General features: G+C 39.8%; 1 protein-coding gene across 4 annotated transcripts in view; it reads right to left on the minus strand.

The window, feature by feature from the left end:
* Positions 1 to 1,697: 1,697 nt before the first annotated feature.
* LOC111243847 (cell adhesion molecule Dscam1-like) overlaps positions 1,698 to 22,476 on the minus strand; it is a 123,651-nt gene continuing 102,872 nt past the window's right edge. For 3 of the 4 annotated variants that reach the window (XM_086978887.1, XM_022790055.2, XM_086978888.1), the window contains 13 exons: positions 22,162 to 22,290; positions 19,530 to 19,721; positions 19,262 to 19,332; positions 18,276 to 18,516; positions 17,681 to 17,959; positions 17,065 to 17,246; positions 16,371 to 16,565; positions 15,070 to 15,187; positions 13,349 to 13,644; positions 7,677 to 7,764; positions 7,241 to 7,283; positions 6,621 to 6,754; positions 1,698 to 6,156 (listed from right to left, as the gene is read on the minus strand). In XM_086978887.1, the coding sequence (XP_086835013.1) occupies positions 6,083 to 6,156; positions 6,621 to 6,754; positions 7,241 to 7,283; positions 7,677 to 7,764; positions 13,349 to 13,644; positions 15,070 to 15,187; positions 16,371 to 16,565; positions 17,065 to 17,246; positions 17,681 to 17,959; positions 18,276 to 18,516; positions 19,262 to 19,332; positions 19,530 to 19,721; positions 22,162 to 22,290 (2,042 nt within the window). In that variant the 3' untranslated portion in view covers positions 1,698 to 6,082. Of the gene's footprint in view, positions 6,157 to 6,620; positions 6,755 to 7,240; positions 7,284 to 7,676; positions 7,765 to 13,348; positions 13,645 to 15,069; positions 15,188 to 16,369; positions 16,566 to 17,064; positions 17,247 to 17,680; positions 17,960 to 18,275; positions 18,517 to 19,261; positions 19,333 to 19,529; positions 19,722 to 22,161; positions 22,291 to 22,476 lie in introns of those variants that run through there. The other variant, XM_086978889.1, reaches the window with a different exon arrangement.

Raw genomic sequence — 22,476 nt, forward strand, 5'->3', positions numbered from 1 at the left:
ATTCACCTTTAAGTAACAGTCGCCTATAAGAACTTGTTTATTAGGCTATTGTTTATTAATTATTACGTTAAGTATTATAGAGCTTCTTGATTTCTAAAATTCGAACGTACGATTCCAACAGCCGCGCCGGCGTGGAGGAAATAAAATCAATCAAAAATAACATGGCTATGTCTCCAGAATATAACAACAGCAAATAAACGTCATCATCAGCAAATATGGAAAAAATCTGAGAGGTTTTGGGCGAAATACTTCGTGATTTCCGATGTAACTAGTGTAGTGACGAAGGGTCCCAAATATATCGGAGTTGACAACTTACTACATCGTTCCTATACTTGCAACGTTTTATGATCACTTTAAAGAAAATACTTGGATGACTGCCGGCGATGCGGATCAGACGTGTTTTGTTTCATGACGGATCCGTATATTGAGCTGTGGTGCATCAGGCGACAGGCTCAGAACGTATATCGCAATCAGATTGTCATGTCTGTTAAAATTAATTAGCGTGCGAGTGGACCTCGATAATCCGAAAATGAACTTTATGGCACCATGCTGATACGATATTCAAATGGTTAGAGGATGGCAATCTTTGTATGAAGGAATCTATAACTTGTAAATTGGATAACATAGCAATTTGAAGTTTTAAGCATAACTACAAGAAAAGTCCAAATATTAGGATAAAACATTTTCTAAAAAATCTAATTAAACGACTGTGAAAATTGACGAGTCGGTTTTATGATGGATTATTGTTTCAAAAGAGATCTTTAAAGTCGTATACACCTGTGCCAGAGAACTTATGAAAATGGTATCGCTGGCAAAAGAACTGGCGCCCAATGTATTTTCACGGAACTCAATACTGTTAGTCACTAGGTTAGTCATACGAAACGTCAACCTGCCACAAGTGACGGGACGAAGGTCATCAGAAAAAATTTTGTCAAAAAAGGCACCGTGAAAGATGGCGGCAAGTACCTTTGACGCATTTAGCTTACTTTGCCGTACTTGTTTGTACCCTAGGTGAAATTGCTACAAAAAAGACGTTGTGTTGATCGCAAGAGCGGGTCACATAGAGAAATAGTAATTAAATCACATATAGTTACAGAAAAGAGATGTAGGTTTGAGAGATACGTCTCTGGCTGATGTCTGACATGCAAGCAAAAGAGTTTCGCATAAAAATGTGTCAAAGCTGGAAAACAAGTCTCAGTATTTAGGCTATATATGTGTAGCAACGGGCGAGTAATTACATGATATGTTTGCCAAGAAATTTTGCATGGAACACCCATGAGTATGCGTGATACTATATTTTATATATATAGTATTTATTTATATATACAAGTGCGTGAGCTAGTTGTTCGGAAATAGTTGGAAATTCAGTAGAAGACAAATGAAACGTTTTGGGAAAGGCGTTAAGTCGGAGATAGAGTTAGGCCGAATTAAGCCACGGTCATCGTACGCGAAAAAGCAAATATGAACTCGACTACTCCATTATATGCTCTAGACTGTACATTAAATAATTATTCGACACCTTTACTCGTGTCTGTTTCTTATACACCTACCTACCTACCTACCTACCTACCTGTTTTGCCGGTTCGGCCACTGCAGCTGACTTACACAAAGGATCAGTGCTTGTGAGTAAAACCCATATGAAATTCCTACGATATTTCATACACATCGATCTATACTAACGTAATGAAGGCAATGAGTTTATTTATTAAAAACTGGCTCATCAAAATGTTTATTACCTTTCATTTAATAATATTAATTAGTATTATTAGTGTTATTGTTAATAGTTAATGGCACAATCATTATGTAGCTGTTGTGCTTGGTTGCCGTTCGTTACCGATGATGCCGCCACCGTCTTCGGCCCATAAAAGTCTTCGCAAAATGATACTGTCATTTGTGGTGCTATTTATAATTAGAATTATTACCTTTATAATATATTTCATAATTAAGGATGTTTAACACTATCATTCTCCAAGTAGCATTACTTATGTTCGCTTAACATACCGCTTACTGAACAGGGGAAATCGTCTGTGTTCCGCTGATAGCTATCGCTCACCTCTCTCTCCTTTTTCTGTATTTGAATAACAAGAGAGCAAAACGCTATGAGGCCTGACCCTCACTCGCACCTACAGGCATTCGGTATCGCAGTGGACGCCATGCTCTCAGGTGAGCCTCATAACAGTTGTTAACGATAGTCAGAATGACGTTCACTGCTCGTCCTATTAAAGGCGGCAACGGTCGTTTTTTTTTTATTTTTTTATTTTTTTACACTTTTCGTTTTTAGGATCCTCATCATCCAGTAAATACAACTTAGCGCATGCTAATCACTGAACTGTTACCACGAATAACACACACTCCTGTAGTTGTGGTGGTATTAACAATAGCAGTAGTTTATATGTTTTGTTGATTTGTTGTTTTCCGTAATCTACTGTCTTGTTGATCTGTCAGAAGAACACTGTGTTGAGCAGACCAGAGCTCCCCTACGGCCCGATATTCATTTGGGAAGTTTCGAGCGGAGAGCGACAGTTTATGCACGAAGTCAACGCGCGGTAGAACACGTAGTAACACGTATGCGAACTCCATTTCCTAACGCATTCAGCCACTGAGCACTCGGATCTGAGCTATAGCGCACCCCTTCATTTTGATCAGAGTATATTTATTTACTATTTAGCGCGATTAGGCGGCGATTGTTACATGTTGTTTACGATCGACTTGACGCACCCACCTCTCATTCAAGCAATTTCACACTAGAAAATCTTTTATAAAATTGGTTGGACCACATTCATTCCAATAGCCAACACTCAAAGCACAAGACTCTTTTCCCGATATCGCCGGTGCGCGATTTGAATAGATTCATTTAATTGGCATGAGTTTAAATGAATACGTTAGCTTAGGTTTTGTCGGGTCTTGGCGTGTACTGGTGCACCTACTGAAATATTGCCTTCAGAAACGGACATCTACAGGAAGCTTTTGGGAGTCAAAGAGGATCACATCACTGACAAAATATCACAAAACCCTTAAGCGCTTTTAATGGTCTCGCAAATTTCTAACTATTAGAAAAACGCGCAGTGACAGATGCTATAGATCGGCGTGTCTAGTTCATACATCGTTTTAAGGGTAATTCTCAAACAATTAGCCTATCCGTTTAGTTCTCTTTCTGACACCTGTGAACGTATTCTGGTAGAGTCTTTGCAAAGGAATTCAGCCACTATGAAATTGTATTATTTAGGTCATTGCGCATCCAAGGCGGAAGTTTCGGCTTTTGAAGTGCAATGGGTCTCCATATGGGGACCTCATACTTCGGCAAGATACAACTTCCTCGAGTTTTCATTTCAAGTCATCGAGAACTCTAACTTGGTATGTGCCCAATCCTCCTAACAGCCAAATCTTCTAAATGGTACTAATTTATAGGGTCATACTCTACCTCTAGTTCGGCGTAATGTAATTCGGCTTAACTTCTCTTGACCCGTTCCTTGATATTTCACGTGTAGTTGTTCTAGTTATAACGATTTGTTACCTCTGCCGTTCGTATCCGATTTTGCTGGTTGGCTAAAAAAAGGTAAAAGCTTCGATTCAGTCGCTCACGTAACTTTTGGCCGATGAAGTCGGAAGTTCGTTCACCCTATTGTCATTATTATACTGCACCACCTTTGGATACCAAGTTGAAAAACAACGAACATGCATTATAAAGGGCACAACTGATTTCGATCGACGTTATTATATGCAAGGATTAACAGTATTTGTAATAGTTTATCCAAAAAAAGTTGGGCTATGAGAAAAATCTTTCTACTTGATCTCGAATCTATTCATTTAGTGTCCTTGTCGATAAGCTGGGCCATTTTTTTTTTTTTTGTAATAGACGTTGAGGCAACATACTAGCATCAACTAGACATTGGGCATGAATTTTAAGATACTTGTATTTCTTGATCTTCTACTTGCATGCCCTATCTTCAAGGGGCAAATATGTTTTGTGTGAAATCTAGAAAAACATCTATCCGGCAGACCATGTTTCTATTGTACCTGCCAACCTATTACATATCTGGATATCTGTAGAACTCTCGCTGTCGTTTTTTGCAACACCCACTCACATTAATCGCTTTCGATTAAGCCACACTGTGTGCCGCCCAATATGGTCCAGCGTCACTAAATTTTTCTCTATTTTTTAATCTTGTTTTTTGTCGTAGTAATGGTAAATTGTCGTTTATAATTATTGTTCATTCTCTGTACTATATCATTAGCTAGTAGCTCTTTTCTGTGTCTATTTCCATTGACCAAAGGGGTCGTTGCAGTACTGCATAAGCCGTTCGGCTTTTGGGAGTTCGACTCTGACCTACACAGAACTCGCTCTGTTGTCTATTACTTCTACGTTCCTTATATCACAGAAACAACAACGTTATTATATAAAAGGCACTTTATTGTAGGGCGGGGGTAGGTGGAAGGCGAGAATGACCGTATCGCTCCTCAAAGATTGATGGGAAAGTCGTTGAATAAATCTACAGAATTGAGCATATTTTCGAATAATTTAGAAAGATATCAAGAACGTGACTTGACTTGGTTCGTTATCCCGAAACGATGCTTTTGTCTGTTATATTCCTATGGCCGCTTAAATAATATAGTGTGTTTAGAGTGTGTATGAAATATGAGAGAATAACATCTGGTTTAAATTGAAAAAAAAAACTACGGATTAATTGAGCTCGAAACAATACCATGGGGCGACTAGAAATATTATATAGACCGTTTCATAAGATTCTTCTATATTGACCCATACGCTTAATTCATGGGTAAACTGTCTAGCTTTAACAAAAGAAAAGCGAGTTCGGATATTTGTCTAATAATACCTAGAGAGAGAAAGTCCTAAGTTAAATGGTTGTGGAGAATCAGTCTAATTTTTCTATATATTGGTTACTCTTGCGTATTATTCACTATTCATTCGTTTATTTTCCAGTTTTTAGTGATAAAAGTTCGATATTATTTGTGTATTTGGGTCCTGTCTTCGCGTGATGGGCGCGTATGCTCTTGTCAATTTAGGAGTACCTATGCGAATTCGTGCGCACACTGGGCTGTTCAGTGACCCACATTAATAATACCCATGGCTAAAATCGGTTCACTAACTACAGCGTTATTATAATCATTTTAGCTGGGTCTCTAAATACATTCTTTAGGTTGGAAGAATTAATTGGGTTTATAGATAAACTGGAGTCTCTAAGGTCAGGTCTGATTTGTACAGTGTTCATATATATATACATATATATATATATATATATATATGGGTGTGGGGAACAGGAGTAACTATTAACTACCATAATCCCGGTATGCTATCATTAGACCAGGTTGTGCAATGATCTATATCTGGCAGTATCCAGATTTGCAACCGCATCCCTATTTACAGTATCTCTATATAATAAACCGTCAGCACACACAAAACCATTCATTCATCATATTTCAACGTCTATGACAATGGTGATAATAATAGTGATAATCGTTATAGTTAATAATTAGTATTTACATAATGATAATAATTAGTCATTCGGTGGTTTTGTGATACTTGTTTGCTGGACAAGCTCATCATTCAGAAGTTCCCAGAGCTGAAAAGGGCGGCAGCGGTGGTCTTTCTCCTTATTTCTTCATTTACCTCATTGCTGTTCTTAATTCCTGTCCTATTTTTCGTCCTTGATGTTTGTTTTTCATGACGCGGGGCTAAAGTATGGCATGCATTAAGCACGCTCGTACGTCTACTGACATCCAGAAGGTCCTGTGTAAATTTCCCTTTCACGGCAACCTTGCCACACTTTCGCACCCAAACTTGGTCATTCTGGCAGCAATAAACGCCCTACTGAAAGATTCATTGTCGACATCCATTTCGATCTCATATGGTGCCCTCGCTATCGACAATTTAACGCCTAAAATAATTATGTTTAGCTGAAAATAAATGGAAGCACTTCTGGATAGAGACCGTTAGCCTCAAATATCGGAAAGTATATTGAACTACACTGTTGTTACCGGCTCGTGTGAAGGAACCACCATAACTGGGCGGTTGCCTGAACGGCAGCACCTACACCTTGACACTCATAATGCAGCTCCTCACTCATGAGCTTCGGTATGTACAATCCGAATATACAGAGGACTCCTCGTTGATCGTCGATGGATAGGGTCGGGGTACTGCAAAATCCAAATGCAATATTAGCTACGCAGTGCAGAACGTAAGCGTACATGAATTTTCTCAAAAGTCCGTGGCACTTTTGCGTGTTCTTTATTTGCTTATGCACAATCAATGTAAGGCTATTGCGTCCATCATGCCAGGCTTGGGCCTATCTTAGTTCAACCAATTCAAACACATTGCCATTTATCCAAATCGAAGTGAGTTTGAATATTGCATGCAAACATCTCGACATGAAGAAGAAGAAAATCAGATCATAATTGCCATTTCTATAACGAATTGGCTGGCGTACAAGGTAATAGGTAAAAGTACCTTGAGGCGGCATGAGCTAGCTGCTGGTTACCTTATAGATCGGTCCACTAGCAAATGTATGACCAACCTCCACCTTGCCTTTACAAAGGGACTCACAGGTCGTCGTTCGTCATAGAAGCCCAATACAAAACCGTGTAGAAAACAGCCAACTTGCCTTTATAACCGTACGAAGTATAGCAAGCCTGTTTGTTCTCCCCGAAGTCAGACATTTCTTCAAACTCGTCCATGCTGCCTTGCCCACACATACGTTGCCCGCCTGAACCCAAAAACGGTGGTGAATGTTCTTCCCTGAAAGCATATCATCTTTGGTCACGTTAAATTGCTTATTTAACAATGATTACTATTACCATCAAATTTATTTAGGCCTCCCACCAAAAATTTTGACAATATAGGGATGAAAATGACGAAAAAGAAACACATTTAAACCACTGAAAGCTAAAGGAAGAATTGAGAGAACATTGATAGTACTCTAGTAAATTGTTGCGATCACAACTCGAAGGCTTATGCAATAAAAATGGCAAAATAGTGGGAATTCGTTAATGAAAAGGTTTGCTAAGCGCTTGTAACAATTAGTAGCATCGTAGACAGTGAGCCATCTCCCAAGTACCTATACAAACAGCTACTGTGATGGAAATTTCCGGACGTCGTAGGATCCTTCATAGGTTTGTTGTAAAGGTTCAAGGGCCTTTTGGCCGTTTAAGTTTTCTCGTCAGCATCGCTTGACAAGGCCATGCGAAACATTTTCTACAATGCTCTGCGTCGCGTGATACTTACAGAGTGTTGGAGTTGTCTGAATATTGCATACGATGTTTACCTCCTGTGAATTATTAGTGGCTTATTATTATAGTGTTATTAGTGGCTTAGGGTCTGCTAGCCTACATATTGAGGTTTATTATATATACCGAAACGCTTTGCTTTTTATTGTTTGCTCTTTTTAGAAACACAAGTAGATGGTTTACGGATACAGATTATAATTGAATTACCGAATTATCAAGGTGATACGGCCTATCTACGCAGATCGTTCCGCCGTAACAAAATAATGAATTTCATGTAATATTATGTCCCGTTTGACCATTCAAAGTTACTTCTTCCTGGTTGTCTATCCTTTTTGCAGGGTAATATCTACTGACATGCAGTTGATATAATTGATATTAATTTTTATGACGCAATAGTAACAATCCATTCTATTAATTCTATAAACATTACCGACCTTCAAAAGCTGCTGAGTCCATCTGTACCTTGCGCTTTAAGGTCTGCGCGTTTTCAGCAGCGGCCGCAGCCGCTCGCATCTGTTGCTCCTGAAATATACAATTGGGATGGTTGATGACTATGATTAATCTGCGTGTGTCGGGGGGTACGACAAGTCGTACGTTGTCACTCTTTTCCCTAATATGGTCCAATACTGTATTGAAACCTGTTGAAGTATCGGCAGACCAAAGACTGGAATTTTTGTCGCTACGCAATGCTAGACTTGTTGTTTTTTGCTTAGCCATTTTTTGAACGCAAAGCTTGCGGCGTTATCGAACATTTCTATGAATGATGAGTGCTCGTCTAAACTTGAAACGCTAACAAGACACGAAAACAGGCGACACACTCTTGTATCGGATCAGTTATAGGCTGCGATCTTATCGATCTCATAGGTGCCCGATCAAGCCCAGCCGTTCTCGTAAGGTTCAGATTGCTGCCTTAATATGGCAGCTTGTAAAAAGCTGCACGATGATCAAAGACGTTGTTGAGCTTTTCCTAATTTTTAAATAGCTTTGCTGGTGTTGATTGTAATTGAGGCTATTCTGTTATACTTTTGTGCTGTACTGCTCTACATTGTGCTCCCTTTACTTAATAGGTAAATGTCCAACTAAGTATTCCCGATGTAAAAAGCTTTATGTATCGATAACTTACATTCAAATTACGAAAGCGCTATCGTTGTGACGTTTGCCGTCGTGCTATATTTGCAATTCGAACTCAGTGCACGTTTAATGAATCTCGCTTTTGAATATTGCATGTTGACAGTGTTCGCCCCTATAGGGCATTTCTAAGTGTAACCTATGTTGGTGTTGGTTGAGCAGTACCTGTAGAGCTATACGGAACTGGTGAAAAGTCGTCAGGCTAACCAATTACGAAAAACTTGCCCTTGATATCACAACATTGAGTCCAAGAGATTAACGGGAGTTGCTGCCTCCTTTCCAGTTGCGTATGCTTCCAGAGTTGCTCGGAAACTCGGAAATCTGGCCCGTTGCTGTACGTACACGAGAAGACACTGATACGTTCCTTCGAAAAAAAAATCTATACTCTTCTGGTTTCTTGTCTGTTGATTGTCCACGAATCGAAATTGGGCGGGTTTGCTCCTGTGATTTACACCGTAGCCCTTTCCTCTCTTGTGCCTTTTAGACATCCCCTACTATTTCATTGCACGTCCCCTTTTTTCTGTCTGTTCGCCCTCCTTTCCCATCCCGCTCTCTGCGAGAATTAACCGTCGGGTACAGTGCTTAGGGATACTCCGATGGGTTCCTCTGTCAGGACTACTCCCATCAAGTGTGTCCTGATGACACTGATGCTACTGCTGTTGTTTCTGCTGCTTTTTTAACTATGCCCACAACGTGAGGAGGCCCGTCCTCGGTCGGATACGACCAACAAGAATCCTAAACTGAGGAAAGCGCGAACACTCTGCACGAACTAACTCTAATTTAGTTGCATTAAACTAGTCTTAGTAAGGCAAGTGGAATAAAGGATGAAGTCAACGAAAAAACGAAGACAGAGCCATACAGATCATACGGGCTACTACTACAGTTTTTTTTTTTTCGAGATAGCCGAGCGGTGGTTAAGGAAAGCAGCGTCGTTATATTTTTGCATAATGGGAGATTGCTCTATATTTCTTCTCGGGGCTGACACAGTTTTCAGATCGTTCTGCCTTATGTTTGCATAATGATGGTAACAGACCTCCCGCCTGGTGTCTGTATGCGGTAAAGTTGAACGCTCAGCCGGAGAACAGGAGAACGAGACAGCAGAGAAGAACAAGGAATGAGGATACGCGTAAAGCGGGGAGAGAAATGAAGACGATGGCAAACGGTTGGTTTCTGCAGAAGTCGACTGCGGCAATGGCGGCTGTCGGTAGAAGATGAACCGCCGAAGGCAGGGAGATCTGGTTTCCGCCGTTGCTGCTTGGTCGTTCTATTGGCTTCGTTCATGCGCTGGCTGAGTCGCTCAATTGCCTGCTCCGTCGCGGTCGGTCTGCCCTTACGCCAGCGCTACTACAAACTGCCTGCGCTTCTGCCGCTACCAGGTAATATGTATGTCTGCTTTACTGCATATAGTAGATGCTTGCGTTCTTAATAATGGCTTGGGGTGGATTTTATAGGGACACAGTTACAATAAGCGGTCGAATTCAGCCTATTTGTCAAATATTATCCGATCTACCCAACCAATGACAAGAAACAAACTGTTCAATTTTCTGAAATAGATGAATAAAAGTATTTGGCTGAGCTGTATCTGCTAATTCGCGTTGCCTACTCTGACGCATAGGTACGTCCTTATCAGTGCCCTTTTATTCCAGAAAGAGCTCTGAGCGCAGTATGTTGCTGGGACCATGTTATTATATATACACAAAACGAAATGCGGGCACACAGTTAGATCATTGTTTTTTAACAATGCGCAGCCATCGAAGTAACAGAAGCAGCTAAAATGTTTTTGTTTGACTAGGTGTCCAGGTTAATATAAGTTGTTTAATGTTTGCTGCTTAATATCATGTTAAATGTATTTAGTGTTGGTGCAAATTAAAAATTAGCTTCAACAAATTGACGATCTTTAAAAGAAAGTTCGATACTATTAAAGAACAAAACCGGTGGCTGAGCGGACAAAGTTCTCTAAGCTACTTTTGAAAGTGGCATTTTAGCGTAAGGCAGAGAAATAATCTCTGAGAGACATCACCTAACACGGCGCACACCTCCAGATACAATTACTAACTTGATCGTCTGCTATATAGATCTTCATTGCAATATTACCCCAAGCTTGAGAGAGCGGATATGGTGACCGGCTAGAAAGCTTGATAGCGGAGAACTTTTGGCCCTGCTGCACCGTCCACACAAAGTAGTCAATGAAAAGGCTAAGTCTTTCGTATTAAAAATTCGCATGGAAGGAACATAGACTAACTACGGCAACAGCCCGTTTGCAATTTTACTATTAGGTACCGGCCATAGACGGTCCCTAGCTCCAAGTGCGAGTAAAACTGCGACAACCGCATTCCTTTGATGAAGTATTTTCAGTGCTTAAAACCCACCGCATCTAGCTGGTCCGCTTATATATCACTCGGCATGAGAAAGGAAAAAAGGAGAATATTCGAGCATTGGGTATAAGAAAACCGTAACCCAAATCATTGCCCTTTTAGGCTTTATAGGGCCGTTTTTGATGCCAGTATTCCCTAGACTACTAAGGGTTGTATAGTAAAGCAACTTGCAAAAAGAAACTAGCTGCGTACTATTACTATATAGCTGTCGAACGCTGCTTTTCTCCTCTTATTGAAGTTTCGGGTTGAACGAACTGAGTGACTGTGGTGGAATACTTCAAGTTGCTATGTGACAAATGAAGTAATCATAAGTTAGCTTGTTGAAATAAGTTTGACTTTGATGTCTCAGTTGTACGTCAAACCATCGATGCAAACGCGTAAACGAACGATTATGTATGTTTAAAAATTTCTACTCTCACGTGCGCCTGCTTTGAAAGTGACGACTAGCGTTGTAGTATTAATTATTCAACTATACGTGGTGGGGTATAAAAATTATCTCAGTTTTTATACCTCATCATGTTTGTCCGAAACATTGCTGGGCTGTTTGTTTTAACGGGCATTGTTCTGCTCGAAATCAATGATCTACGTTATGGTCAATTTTTCATACACAGTCGAGGAAGAATTCGGAAAGGCAAACCGATAGAGATTTAAATTTAGCGGACCCGAAAAGTAAAAAATTCGCTCGAAAAAACGTTTTTGATACATCTGAATTTTTTAAGTAGAAATTAACGGTCGTTTTGAAGAAATTGATATCATTTGGGTCGTCCTGACAAACTATTCTAACTACGGTTACCCTGTTTGAGACTTTTTGCGCGTTTTGTACTCGTTGGCTGTTCTAAGCCCCTGCATAAATATATCCATATCGCTTACGTCACGATAGAGCTTATTTGCATATTAAAGGAAAGGTATTTTGAAAATTATTAGTGAGAGGTTTAAATAGTGAACTGAAAATATAATCGAAGCAATTGACGGTCGTTTTGTAGAAACGTAGCCGCCAGGAGTGACGCTTATAACAAATAGAACCTTTTTTTCTGATCAATAATTTTTATATAGATATAGAAACAACTCATCAAAGAAGAAAATTAGATTTAGAGGCGCTGTCCTGCGCAAAAAAAGGAGTGCCCTTTTAGTATCGCTAACTACCTAGCTGCTTATACAAAATATTTCATTGAAAAAAACCACTAATCAGTAGTGATTCTGTTGGAAGTTATACAGTTCAATCAACATTGACATAAAAATTACACGAATTCTGACACAGGTTTAGGTTAGCATAAGAGCCGTTCTACAAATATTCAAGTCAGAAACAATTCTAACAGCTCGCGTCAGTAACGAATAGGAAAACAAATAGAAACAAATGTAAAAATGAGACCCATGATTGGTCATTCCAGTTGGCCGTGATAAAGACTTGTTGCTTCTCAGCAATTGTAAAAGTCTTTTGGGGTATCCATCTCCATGGGAGGCCTTCTCGCCCTACGTATCTGGATTGATTTTCAGCTATGAAACTGAATGAGGATGTTGTCGTTTTTATCGATAGCAAAGTAGCTGGCAGCAAAGTAGACAAAGGAGGCATTGATAGATTCCATTTTAACTGCCTCGGTAGCGCTTCAGTAAATCTGTTCAACATTAAAATATTAACTTCAACCCTGTCTTCTGCCTCTCGAAACAACTGAAGAACTTTACTAGGTACGATTGATACTAATTGAATAATAGATTGTCTTCAGGAGCAATAATATAGTCTCTGAAGTATTGGTTTTTATAAACGCGCTAAAGGTATTTAACCGGAGACCACCGTTATGCCCATGATTTAGACAATTTTTCTATACAACAAAGTGAAAAGACCATCCTAAATGGAGTTTCTCCTGACAGAAACTTGTCCGGACATGTTAGCTTTAACGTTCTAGAGGAACAAAGATGTGTAGGAAGTCACGGACCACGTGGTTATTTTTAACCTAAGCGAAATGTAGATAGACAGCGCAAGCAGACTGTGCCTTGGCCAGAGGACCAGGTTTCCAGGAAAAAAGTAATTTATGCCATTATGCTTTAGCATTCTGCATCGTGTCCACTTGGTCGCACCCAGTTTTTGAGCCTGCCCTAACAAAGCGGACACTTTTATAGATATAGCACATTGGAACACATCGATTCTTTAAAAAATAAGAAACACGTAAACGTTTTTCAAGGCTTCACGTTATACTCTCATTATCAATTTTATTTGAGGTTTTTTTTTTTTTTTTTTTTGGATTTAAGTAACCTGGTCCACATCTGTATAAGGCTGCGGGGAATAGCTGCCAAGCATTCACCTTTGTTTACCAATAAATGAGAGATACGTCTGCTCACGTAAGTATAGCACATCGTATTAAGATATGATAGATCTTGTAAATTTCAAATACGTATGTGCATCCCAATACGCCAATTTATCTATCTCTAGGAGGTCGAATCTCGTTAACAACGCATAGCTAGCTATACGGTCTATGTGAACGAAGAATGTTACTTATGTCCCAAAATGCAGCAATAAATCGATTTCAATGAGTATCTATATCGTCAAAAAAAATAGGACAAAAAATAAGGCATCTCTTTGAAGTGAAGATAAACGTAAAGGTAGATACCTTAAGTTTGCAAGGATCTTCATACGTATGCTGGCGATCATCTTCGCCGTTCGCTGTAGGATTCGGGTAGAGTTGTCCTTCTCCACGAACTGTTGCCGAGTAGTTAGCGGGGTAATAAAAGGCCGGGCCCATTGTGGATCCATTGCACTGCTTGCTACAGGCCGAAAGTGTCTTGCAAGAGGCCATCGTGCCAGCATTGTGTCTAGCTATTGTGCCCATCATGGCTCCACCTCCCATTTGCCCCATACTTGGGTAGGTCTTTAATGTCATTGAGTTACCAGGATCTGTTTGGTTATCTGTAATCACAGAACAAAGTAACGATGTCCTAATTACTACGCATTATACTTTGTCGCTACTATAAAAAGGCTACAAACGGACGATGGCTGAGTTTAGTTCGTGTATGAATTCAATTGGTATTGTCTAATCTAAGCATCTCTAGGCTAAATCCATCTGAGTAGCTCTGTAGTCACCTATAAGTCGGTGTCATTTGAATACCGAGATTTGGCAGTAACGCTCATATATTGCTGGAGTAATTTATTTAGGCCCGACATAAGGCGCCTTAAGGACGAATCTCTTTTTCAATTTTTTATGTTAAAAAAAAGTTGTACCGTTTATGGTCAGCAAACGTTATCCGAAGGAATGGCTTTGTCATTTCCGGCTCTAGACACTTTCATACGCTTTTTTCGTAGATAGATTTTTTCGTAGTGGTTAATCAGATAGAAGTTGATTTGCTAAAACCAAATTAAGCAACACCGATGGCAGCCATGAGATCGCTAGAGAACCAAACGCCAAGCCTCCAATTACTTTTAGTTTAAAAGAAGTTGTCTACAAAAGAACGCTCGACGAAAATGTACTAATAAAGAATTAGTAGAGCGTATACTCTACAATCTGTGCTAAAGTCCAGAATAGATGGGAGTACGATAACCGAATATGACTTGCTGCCGCCTGGAATTCTACTTGTAATAACCAACAAAATCAAAAAAAATCGACCGGTAAATGTTTTCTATTATTCTATGACAGATCACATTCGTCTCTAGCTACCCGAGAGAATCTACTTAGATAGGAAATTTGAACACATCCACCTTATTGACTGGAACTTGTACTACCGATCTGTTCCGATCTGTTAATAAAGCTAATTTTAATGAAAAACACTTGTGACCTTCTAGAGTAATGGTAGCAGAAAAATAGCAGAAGGTTATTATTCAAAATGGTGTACAATTCCAACTTTTAATCTTCATCAGCAACGCAATATTCAATTAAAACATGTGTATCTGTTGTTTGTTAAACTTGCTTATCCTGTTCCCCTTGAAGTTGAATGAAATCTTACATCGAATTCAAGTTCCAAAGCTAGAGGTTCCAGACAGGGAAAAAAGTAATTATTTTCGAGTGAATTCTGGCAATAAATCGATTAAACGATTAACAGAATAAAAGAGAAACTAAGAAACCAAATTAGTTTGTCTCAGTGTATAGGGTCTCTCGGTTTACATTTTGGACCATGTTAGCTACAGATCTAAAATCCTTCTACGCTCTAAAAAACTGAAGCCTATCCTTAATGTTTCTACCTTGTGGATGACCTGTCGCTTGCCGTAAAGACGGACTCACAATCTATTCAATTCAGCGCTATCTCATCTTAAGGAGAGCTTTACTAACTTCGGCTTTTTTGTCATATTTCGTTTCATACGTTCAGATAATGTACCCTCAGCAAGGTAACTAAGTCTTACATAGTTCCTGTAATCTTTGATCTCGTTTTCGCGTGGAAAGCACCAGCACCGAAATGACTCCGATGATGACGACAATGGCTGCCACTACACAGATGAGGGGCACCATCCATGCGCCACCCTGAAATTTGCCCCATAATCACAGATAACGTAACGCCTTAGTTGTATGCATATTCAGATTATTTTACCGATTTAGATCAGCAATATACTTATATTCTGAAGGGTCAAAATGTGCCTTTTTTCAATTATGAGATAACAAAATAGTCTAAAATCTCATCTATTTCGCATAGCAGAAAACGCCTACTATGTGGCTCAGCTCGAACTGAACTATTGAAGCTCTGAAATCGCGGGATCATTTGACAAGATAATCCGCGCGGGCCGAAGGGGCATCATATTGAAATCTAAAAAACAGTCTGCATCGGCGTGAGATCACTATTCGTTTTGTCGTGATATCGTGCATAGGTTCTTTATTGACCTCTTTCCAGCCTAAAGTATACAGTTTCTCTTTTTTTGCCCCGTTCCTTAGCTATCCTATCCTCAATGGGAACCTTCGTCGTGGCTAACTGCCTTTGGGTCAACAATCCTTCGGGCTAGAAGCCTTGCTACTGGCTTTTTACTGTGTGCCTTTGATGATTGTTGTCGATAATGAGAGCTCGGGTCTCATGGTAATTGCAACAGCGCCAAGTGATGATCGGATCAGAGGGGAGGTGGCAGATGTCAAAGATAGTAGAAAGGGAAGGAGCAACCGAGTGGGCTGCTCTTAGAGCATTGTCGACCTGACCTGCAGATGTAGGGAGAAAATGAGAGGGGGCATGCCTCCAGAGAGCATCATGAAAAACTGCCCGAGGCAGACGAAAACCAGCCCCTTTTCTAATACTGATGGGAACTGAACAGACACTCGGTTTAAAAGCATATACGTCACGTTCTTGTATTGGTAAACAGGCCTTACGGAAGAAGGAACGTTCTTTAAAATACACGAATAAAGTAAGTAATACATTCCAAACGCTAGACTTTCTAGTATTTTTATAGATTTGCGTCTTTATATAGGAAACGCAAATATGCCAAAATCGTAGTTAGAACAGGGCACAATGCAAACTGTTTGGCCAAAATGAAAAAGCTTGGCCAAATTGTGTTTCCCATTACTATAAAACATGGCTCATCACTAGCCCTAAAAGTCGCATCAGTTGTATTGGCTTGATATTGTATGTGCGTATCTAGAATGCGTAAAATAAACATAAGCTTGTATGCGCGAGTGGCACAAGATACACCTAGGACAAATGAAGGCTATTGACTTGTTCGTTTACCTGAATGCCCTGAAGATGCCCTCTATGTTGTGTCGCTGTGTCGGTGTTGATCCGTTGTGGTGGTGGAGGCGGCCTTCTTCCGTCAGGCGTAAGAGTACCCACAAGGTACGCAGCTTCTGAATGCCCTGCTTCACTATAACCCCATACAGAGAGGTCGTACCAGGAACTCGGTGTTAGCTCTGCGATATAAACAGTCTGAAAGTATGAATTACAGTCATGTTTTCTTTAATTGACTACAATACTATCTAAACAACTTAGAAAGGCAATCGGACAGGCACAATAGGTGCTCTTGAGGTGCCTAAAAGTGCATAAGAAGCGTTTTGCTTCTGTCATGTTATCACCAATGCCTTTCTTGTAGGAATATCACGAATTTTCAAAACAACTGCGACACAAGCCAAGATGGCGATTTGTTCAAAAGGTATCATAGAATTGAGCCTGTGCACAGTGCGAACAGGTTTGGGCCTTGAAACGATTTTTGTAAGGGCCGAACCGGCTTAAGGCAATGAGTGGTTCTAGTTCAGAATTGAACGTTCCATTAACATGCTTAATCCAGAAACGAGACCTGCATCTACCGAGCCGTTCACAGATGCACTTGATCGGCGTTGTCGGTTCCAATTCATAAGCGGCTTTTAAGTAGGTAACTATTATCTTCATAACATGCCTAAAATGGGGTGAAGTTATCCAGTAAATTCACCTGCTGTTCCCGTGGGATGTGGTTAGAGTAAACGATCCAATCACCTTGAGAATCTCTCGGCCTGTAGCGTACCTCGTAGAATAGAATAGGACAGCCTGCTTCGCGCCATGCGCTAAGGGATAACTTTAGCGCTGTCTGATTGACGTCAGCCACTAGTGCTTCTACCGCAGGTGCTACCGGAGCTGTTTACCATACACAATTATTTGACATTACCATAAACTCGTTATTTATCCTCGCTATAAATCATTCAAATTCAATTACGAATCTAAAAACTCAAACTGACATTACTTTTATATGTTGTTCGATCTCTCAAAGCAACGTCTTCGTTCGGGAAACTAAAAGTTCTCTCTTACTATGAAGCTCATAACCATTTATCTTTAAAACATTGGTATGTGCATATACGTATAGTACCTATCCAAACTAAAAACGATACAGAATATTATGTTTCGCGTTTAGAGGACATTTGAAACAGCTACGAACAGTGACATAAAAACCGAAGTTACCGAAGAACCATGTTATTTTGCGGCACCTACAATTTACAATTATGAATTCATATAGGAGAAATAAACGCGTATCATTATCGAGCGGTCATGAGAGCCACCGTCACGTAACATACGTTTTCCGTTCGTGGCAGCTTCGAGAAATTCACTTGGCTCACTATGGCCGACATCGTTGTACGCGGTCAAATAGACTGTGTAGGTCGTGCCACATTGCAGACCCGACAGTAACTTAGAGCTAAGCTGACGACTGAGACGTTCCTCTACGAAGCCTCCATTGCCGTGTTTGTAGTGTGCGATGAAGCCCTGCACCTTATCAGAAGGGCGTGCCTCCCAAGATATGTGGAGCGATGTGGCCGTTGAGGAAATCAGCTTCAAGCGAGGCGACTCTGGTGGATCTGTCACGTCAATCAATACATTGGCAAATTTTTTCCCTTAGTAAGAACATATAGGTAGGTTTTTTTTTATACTAAAAAACTATTAATAGATAAAATAGTGTAACTTTTAATCTGACAGTGAAGCTTCACAGATTGTTTAATAGGACTACCGAGGCTATTTGTTGTATTTAAATCCACAAAAAGTTCGTTACGAACTTAATATATTCCCATTAAAAATATAAATTTTAAGAGCTCAAGTCAATCAGTAACTTAAACTAAATAGATCTTATCCCATCCAACAGTAAGGCAAGCGAGCAAAATCTATTCATACGGATACCATATTCAAACGTTGTTGCGCAGGTTTCTTTCGAAGAAGGGCCATTCCCTTGTTCGTTGTAGGCCTGTGCTATAACACAATAGTTCGCGCGTTTCTTGAGTCCTGTTACAAAGAACTCCTCTACGTCACGGGGTGCTAAATTCAAGAGTGAGTGTGTTGCATATGCGAATACCGATTCCTGATTAGCGCGGTAACCAATGTAATAGCCTCCGATCGGTACGGAGGGTGGATCCAGAGGACGCTGCAGAAACAATAATTCGTTTAACACCGAATCAACTCTGATCAATATTATGAACTTACTTACATGTTTTTTTGATGGATCCAAACAGATTTAAAGGACAATGAATTTATCAAGCTTTCTCAGAGTATTTGCCATTTAGTAAGTCAATAAGAATCGCCCGAGTGATCCGACGAAAAGATGTGCCATATTTACCAGAAAGCGCTCAGGATAATTGTTCCGAATTATTCCTCAGCGTTGTCAAACGATATCATAATCAAACGTCACTGAAAGTCCTGGTATTCTATCCGAATTGTACGTTGAGGGATACGTCCGATTAACCACAATTGTTTATTTCAAAATGTATATTTATAGTTCACTGACTATATGGGAAATGTGGTGATACTTCTGAAAGCTTTACGTGCATATACGAAAGAGGCAATTTAGCCTTTTTATTAAAGGGGCAGAATTTTGTAAATGTATGTTAGGTTAGGTTAGGTTAGGTTAGGTTACAACTTATTGGGTAATCAGGTCATCATCATCAAAGCGGCGTAAGATGTCTGACTTTTTACCGAGAGTTTGATGTCATCGCGGCCATAAAGGTGGTGTCTGTGTTTGGGGAAGAAAAAGCTTCCTTTCTTAACAGCGCTGCGCTCCTTTCTATGTACTATTATATTATTAGTTAGAGGATCGGCTGACTTTAATTTTCCATTGTCAATATAAGCGCTCCATATATATGTATATATACAGGTAGTCGCGTCATTCTTACCCTCCATCGAACGCGCAGCTTTGAGGAACTGACCGGGAGTACTTCGATATCTCGTGGTGGTTTTTGAGGTGCTACAAACACCGTAAGAGTACATCAAACTGTTAGTGATAGCGCCCTTTTTACCAGAAGCAATATAAGGTATTATTCTAGCATGTCGACATGTGATATTGTATCAAAAAGAGGAGAAAATACGTAGACATAGGGTGACGGTCTGCTACCGCGATGCCGCAAAGTAGTTACCTAATTATGAGAATAGAACGATGCTTACGGTCGACTTTGGTAGTTACGTTGAGAGTGTCGGAAGTATGCGAAGTGCCAATATCGTTGCTAGCCGCAACAGATATCTGGTACGTTGTTCTGGGCAAGAGATTTTTCATGGTAGCGCTTTGAGACCCATCGTCTGATACGAAACTTGCACGATGTTGTGATAAGATCGACTCTTCCGGCGTCGAACTGTCGGCTATGATGACAAAACATAATCGTTATAGTTGCATTATTACGTAATTTCAAGACGCGCGTAACTTCCGGAACGGCAACGTATTATACGGTTGACGTATGGTTTTGATTTTCATTTCACCGTTCAAGTAGAAAGATGCGGAAAATCGTGATTTCCCAATGTTACGTCAATAAATATTAAATATTAAAATAAATAATAAATATAGAAGATATCGCCTTAATTAGATAAACAAGGGCATTGCGTGTGGAGAAGAATCTGCTATGTCCTGCTTAATACCCGCATTAAATTATCATGAAGAAGAAAAGTCAAATGACGAATAATCCTAATTGTTACGCTTGCTTACTTATTTACCTTCAAAATGAAGTTGTCCTAAAATATTCCATTATGGCCGGTTATCCGGAAGTACGTAAAACTTCGGGCTGTTCAACTGCTGCCATCCAGACGCGCATATAGCTAACATAATGCCGAAACAAGCTTCAGCTCTGAACAACTATAACGTATATATATCTCTTCAAACATGTTCGATCGTCCTGGTGGACTGATAATTTTTTGCCGGTTGATGTTACATCAAATGTCCCATTAATCATAAGACGTATACCGACAAAGGTACGACTTGTTTTATTGGCACATGTATACATCCGCGTCTCGGATTTAAACAACCGATAAATATAAAGAAAGATGTCTTTTTGAGGATGTCGGGTATTTCCAAGACCTCGCTTGAGACAAAATGAGGCGAAGTAGAATTCAAGCTCTATGAGGGCAACTAATTTAGCACACTTCGATATTTCCGTATGTCTCCATTGGAACATGCAAGTCGCCGATCATTCGATACGCTTAGGCAGCCCATTGCTTAAACCCTGCGATCCCCTAACGTGGCAAAGGTTTGTCAGGTCAAGTGTCTGATCCAGAAAACTTTTTTGACTTTTTCGTTTGTGTTTATAATAATTCCTTTTACTAAAGTAGCCTTCGTTAGCTGGAAATGCTCAGTATTTTTTAAAGCATGTGTTACTCGTACTTCGTCGGTATTAGGCGTAGGGTATGATGAACGGTCGCTATTTCAGACGCTTACTGTAATGTAATTATATATTAAACTAAAATTTGACTCTGTTTGCAGTTCTGTCTAGATAATTGATTGGCTCGATAATTAATAGTACGTTGTCATTTTCCGTAAGTGATATCTGTTTTTTCGGCATTTTGCTCATTTTTCCCCCATTGGCGGTTGGGGCACTTGACAGATGATAGAACAGGGCTTTAATTTAACGTCTTCAGACTATTTTTAGCTTGCTGACTGTAGTAGGTATGCCTAAAGCGATTTCATTTCATGATTGAGGAACTAAATGTAACTAGCTGAAATCTTTGATGATATGAGTTCTTTTTTTTTTTCAGTTATTTTCCGGTCGTTTGATGCGAGCTAAGTAAGATAGTAACATAGCCTCTCTAGTATTTCTCATCAGATAATTACATATCTCCTGAAGTGTTATCTGCTAAGTGAGGTTTTTATCATAGCTTTTGACACTTAATGATAAAATGAATATCGACGCCCCGTAATACCCCCGCGGGAATTGCTTCATTTAGTAAGCTCGATCGACTCTCCGTAGATTTTTAGGAATCTTAGGAGCACGTTATGGCCTAGGTCATAGACAGAGATCGTCCCGTGCTGCGAGCGAGGCGTCTGATCCAAGTGTTTACCGGCGATACCGTTATCGAAACAAAGAGAGTGACTTCAAGTTTCAAATAATTAACAATAATACTTGCTTACGTTTCCAATACGTACATTTGAGAGCATAACTTAAGACCAGACGGAAAGAAACTTATCTCGCTCTAAATAATATGGTATCCAGTTGTTTTCGTAGTCCTGCTATTTTAGCTTCTCGACTAATTACATAAAACGAACATTATACAATGCACCGACGTTGCCCTAAATATCTATCTATGAATTGCTTTGCTTGAATCTTGTTCAAGTGATACAAAAATTCAATTTAGCAAATTGAAGTTGCAGTTAGTTACGTTTCAGAAAAAGACAAATGCATTTAGAATACTGATCGCTCAAACCCTCATTGACTATATTTGTTTGGATGAGGTTTATTTGATCAGCCACCGTCATCAACATCAACAAAATCAATTCAGCCCACAGTCCTGTTGTGATCTTAAAGAATCCTGCTGAGTCAGGGAGGAAGTAGCAGTCATCAATGAAATGGATTCATTATACAGAGTGAATCAAAAAAGCCCGCAATAAGTAACTCCCTCTACTAGCAATCCGTTTAAAGATTGTCCCATTACTTATCTAGGGAACGCCTCGATCAAAATGAGCACCCACGTCGATGCACGGATATTTATCAATCGACAAGTCTACAACCACTATAAACATGACGCTTACAAAACCGAGGCCAACATTTCATTGCACTGTATTAGTAGTTTAAGGTATAGTTTCCGAGAGGATTACCTTGTTGACGATAGGTAATGACATAGCTTTTAATCGGACTGTTGCCATCCGGAGGGGTCTCCCATTGAAGGGTAATGGACGTTGAAGTTGTTTCAATGATACGTAACTTCGTCGGCGGTGAGGGCTTATCTGAGAGCAAAAAAACAAATTATTTATTGACCGCCTCCCTGATTGATTCATCAGTCAACTTTGTAAAGTAGTTTCTGCAACTATTTGTCGCTATAGGAATATGATTTAGCTTTGTTTGTGCGACACATGTGGTAATGTTGTAGCTAATGCATATAATAATTAATTTTTTAATAAAACTTGATTAGA

This window comes from Varroa destructor, unplaced genomic scaffold (genome assembly GCF_002443255.2).
Source record: "Varroa destructor unplaced genomic scaffold, Vdes_3.0 BEIS01000002.1, whole genome shotgun sequence".
Classification (NCBI taxonomy): Eukaryota; Metazoa; Arthropoda; class Arachnida; order Mesostigmata; family Varroidae; genus Varroa; species Varroa destructor.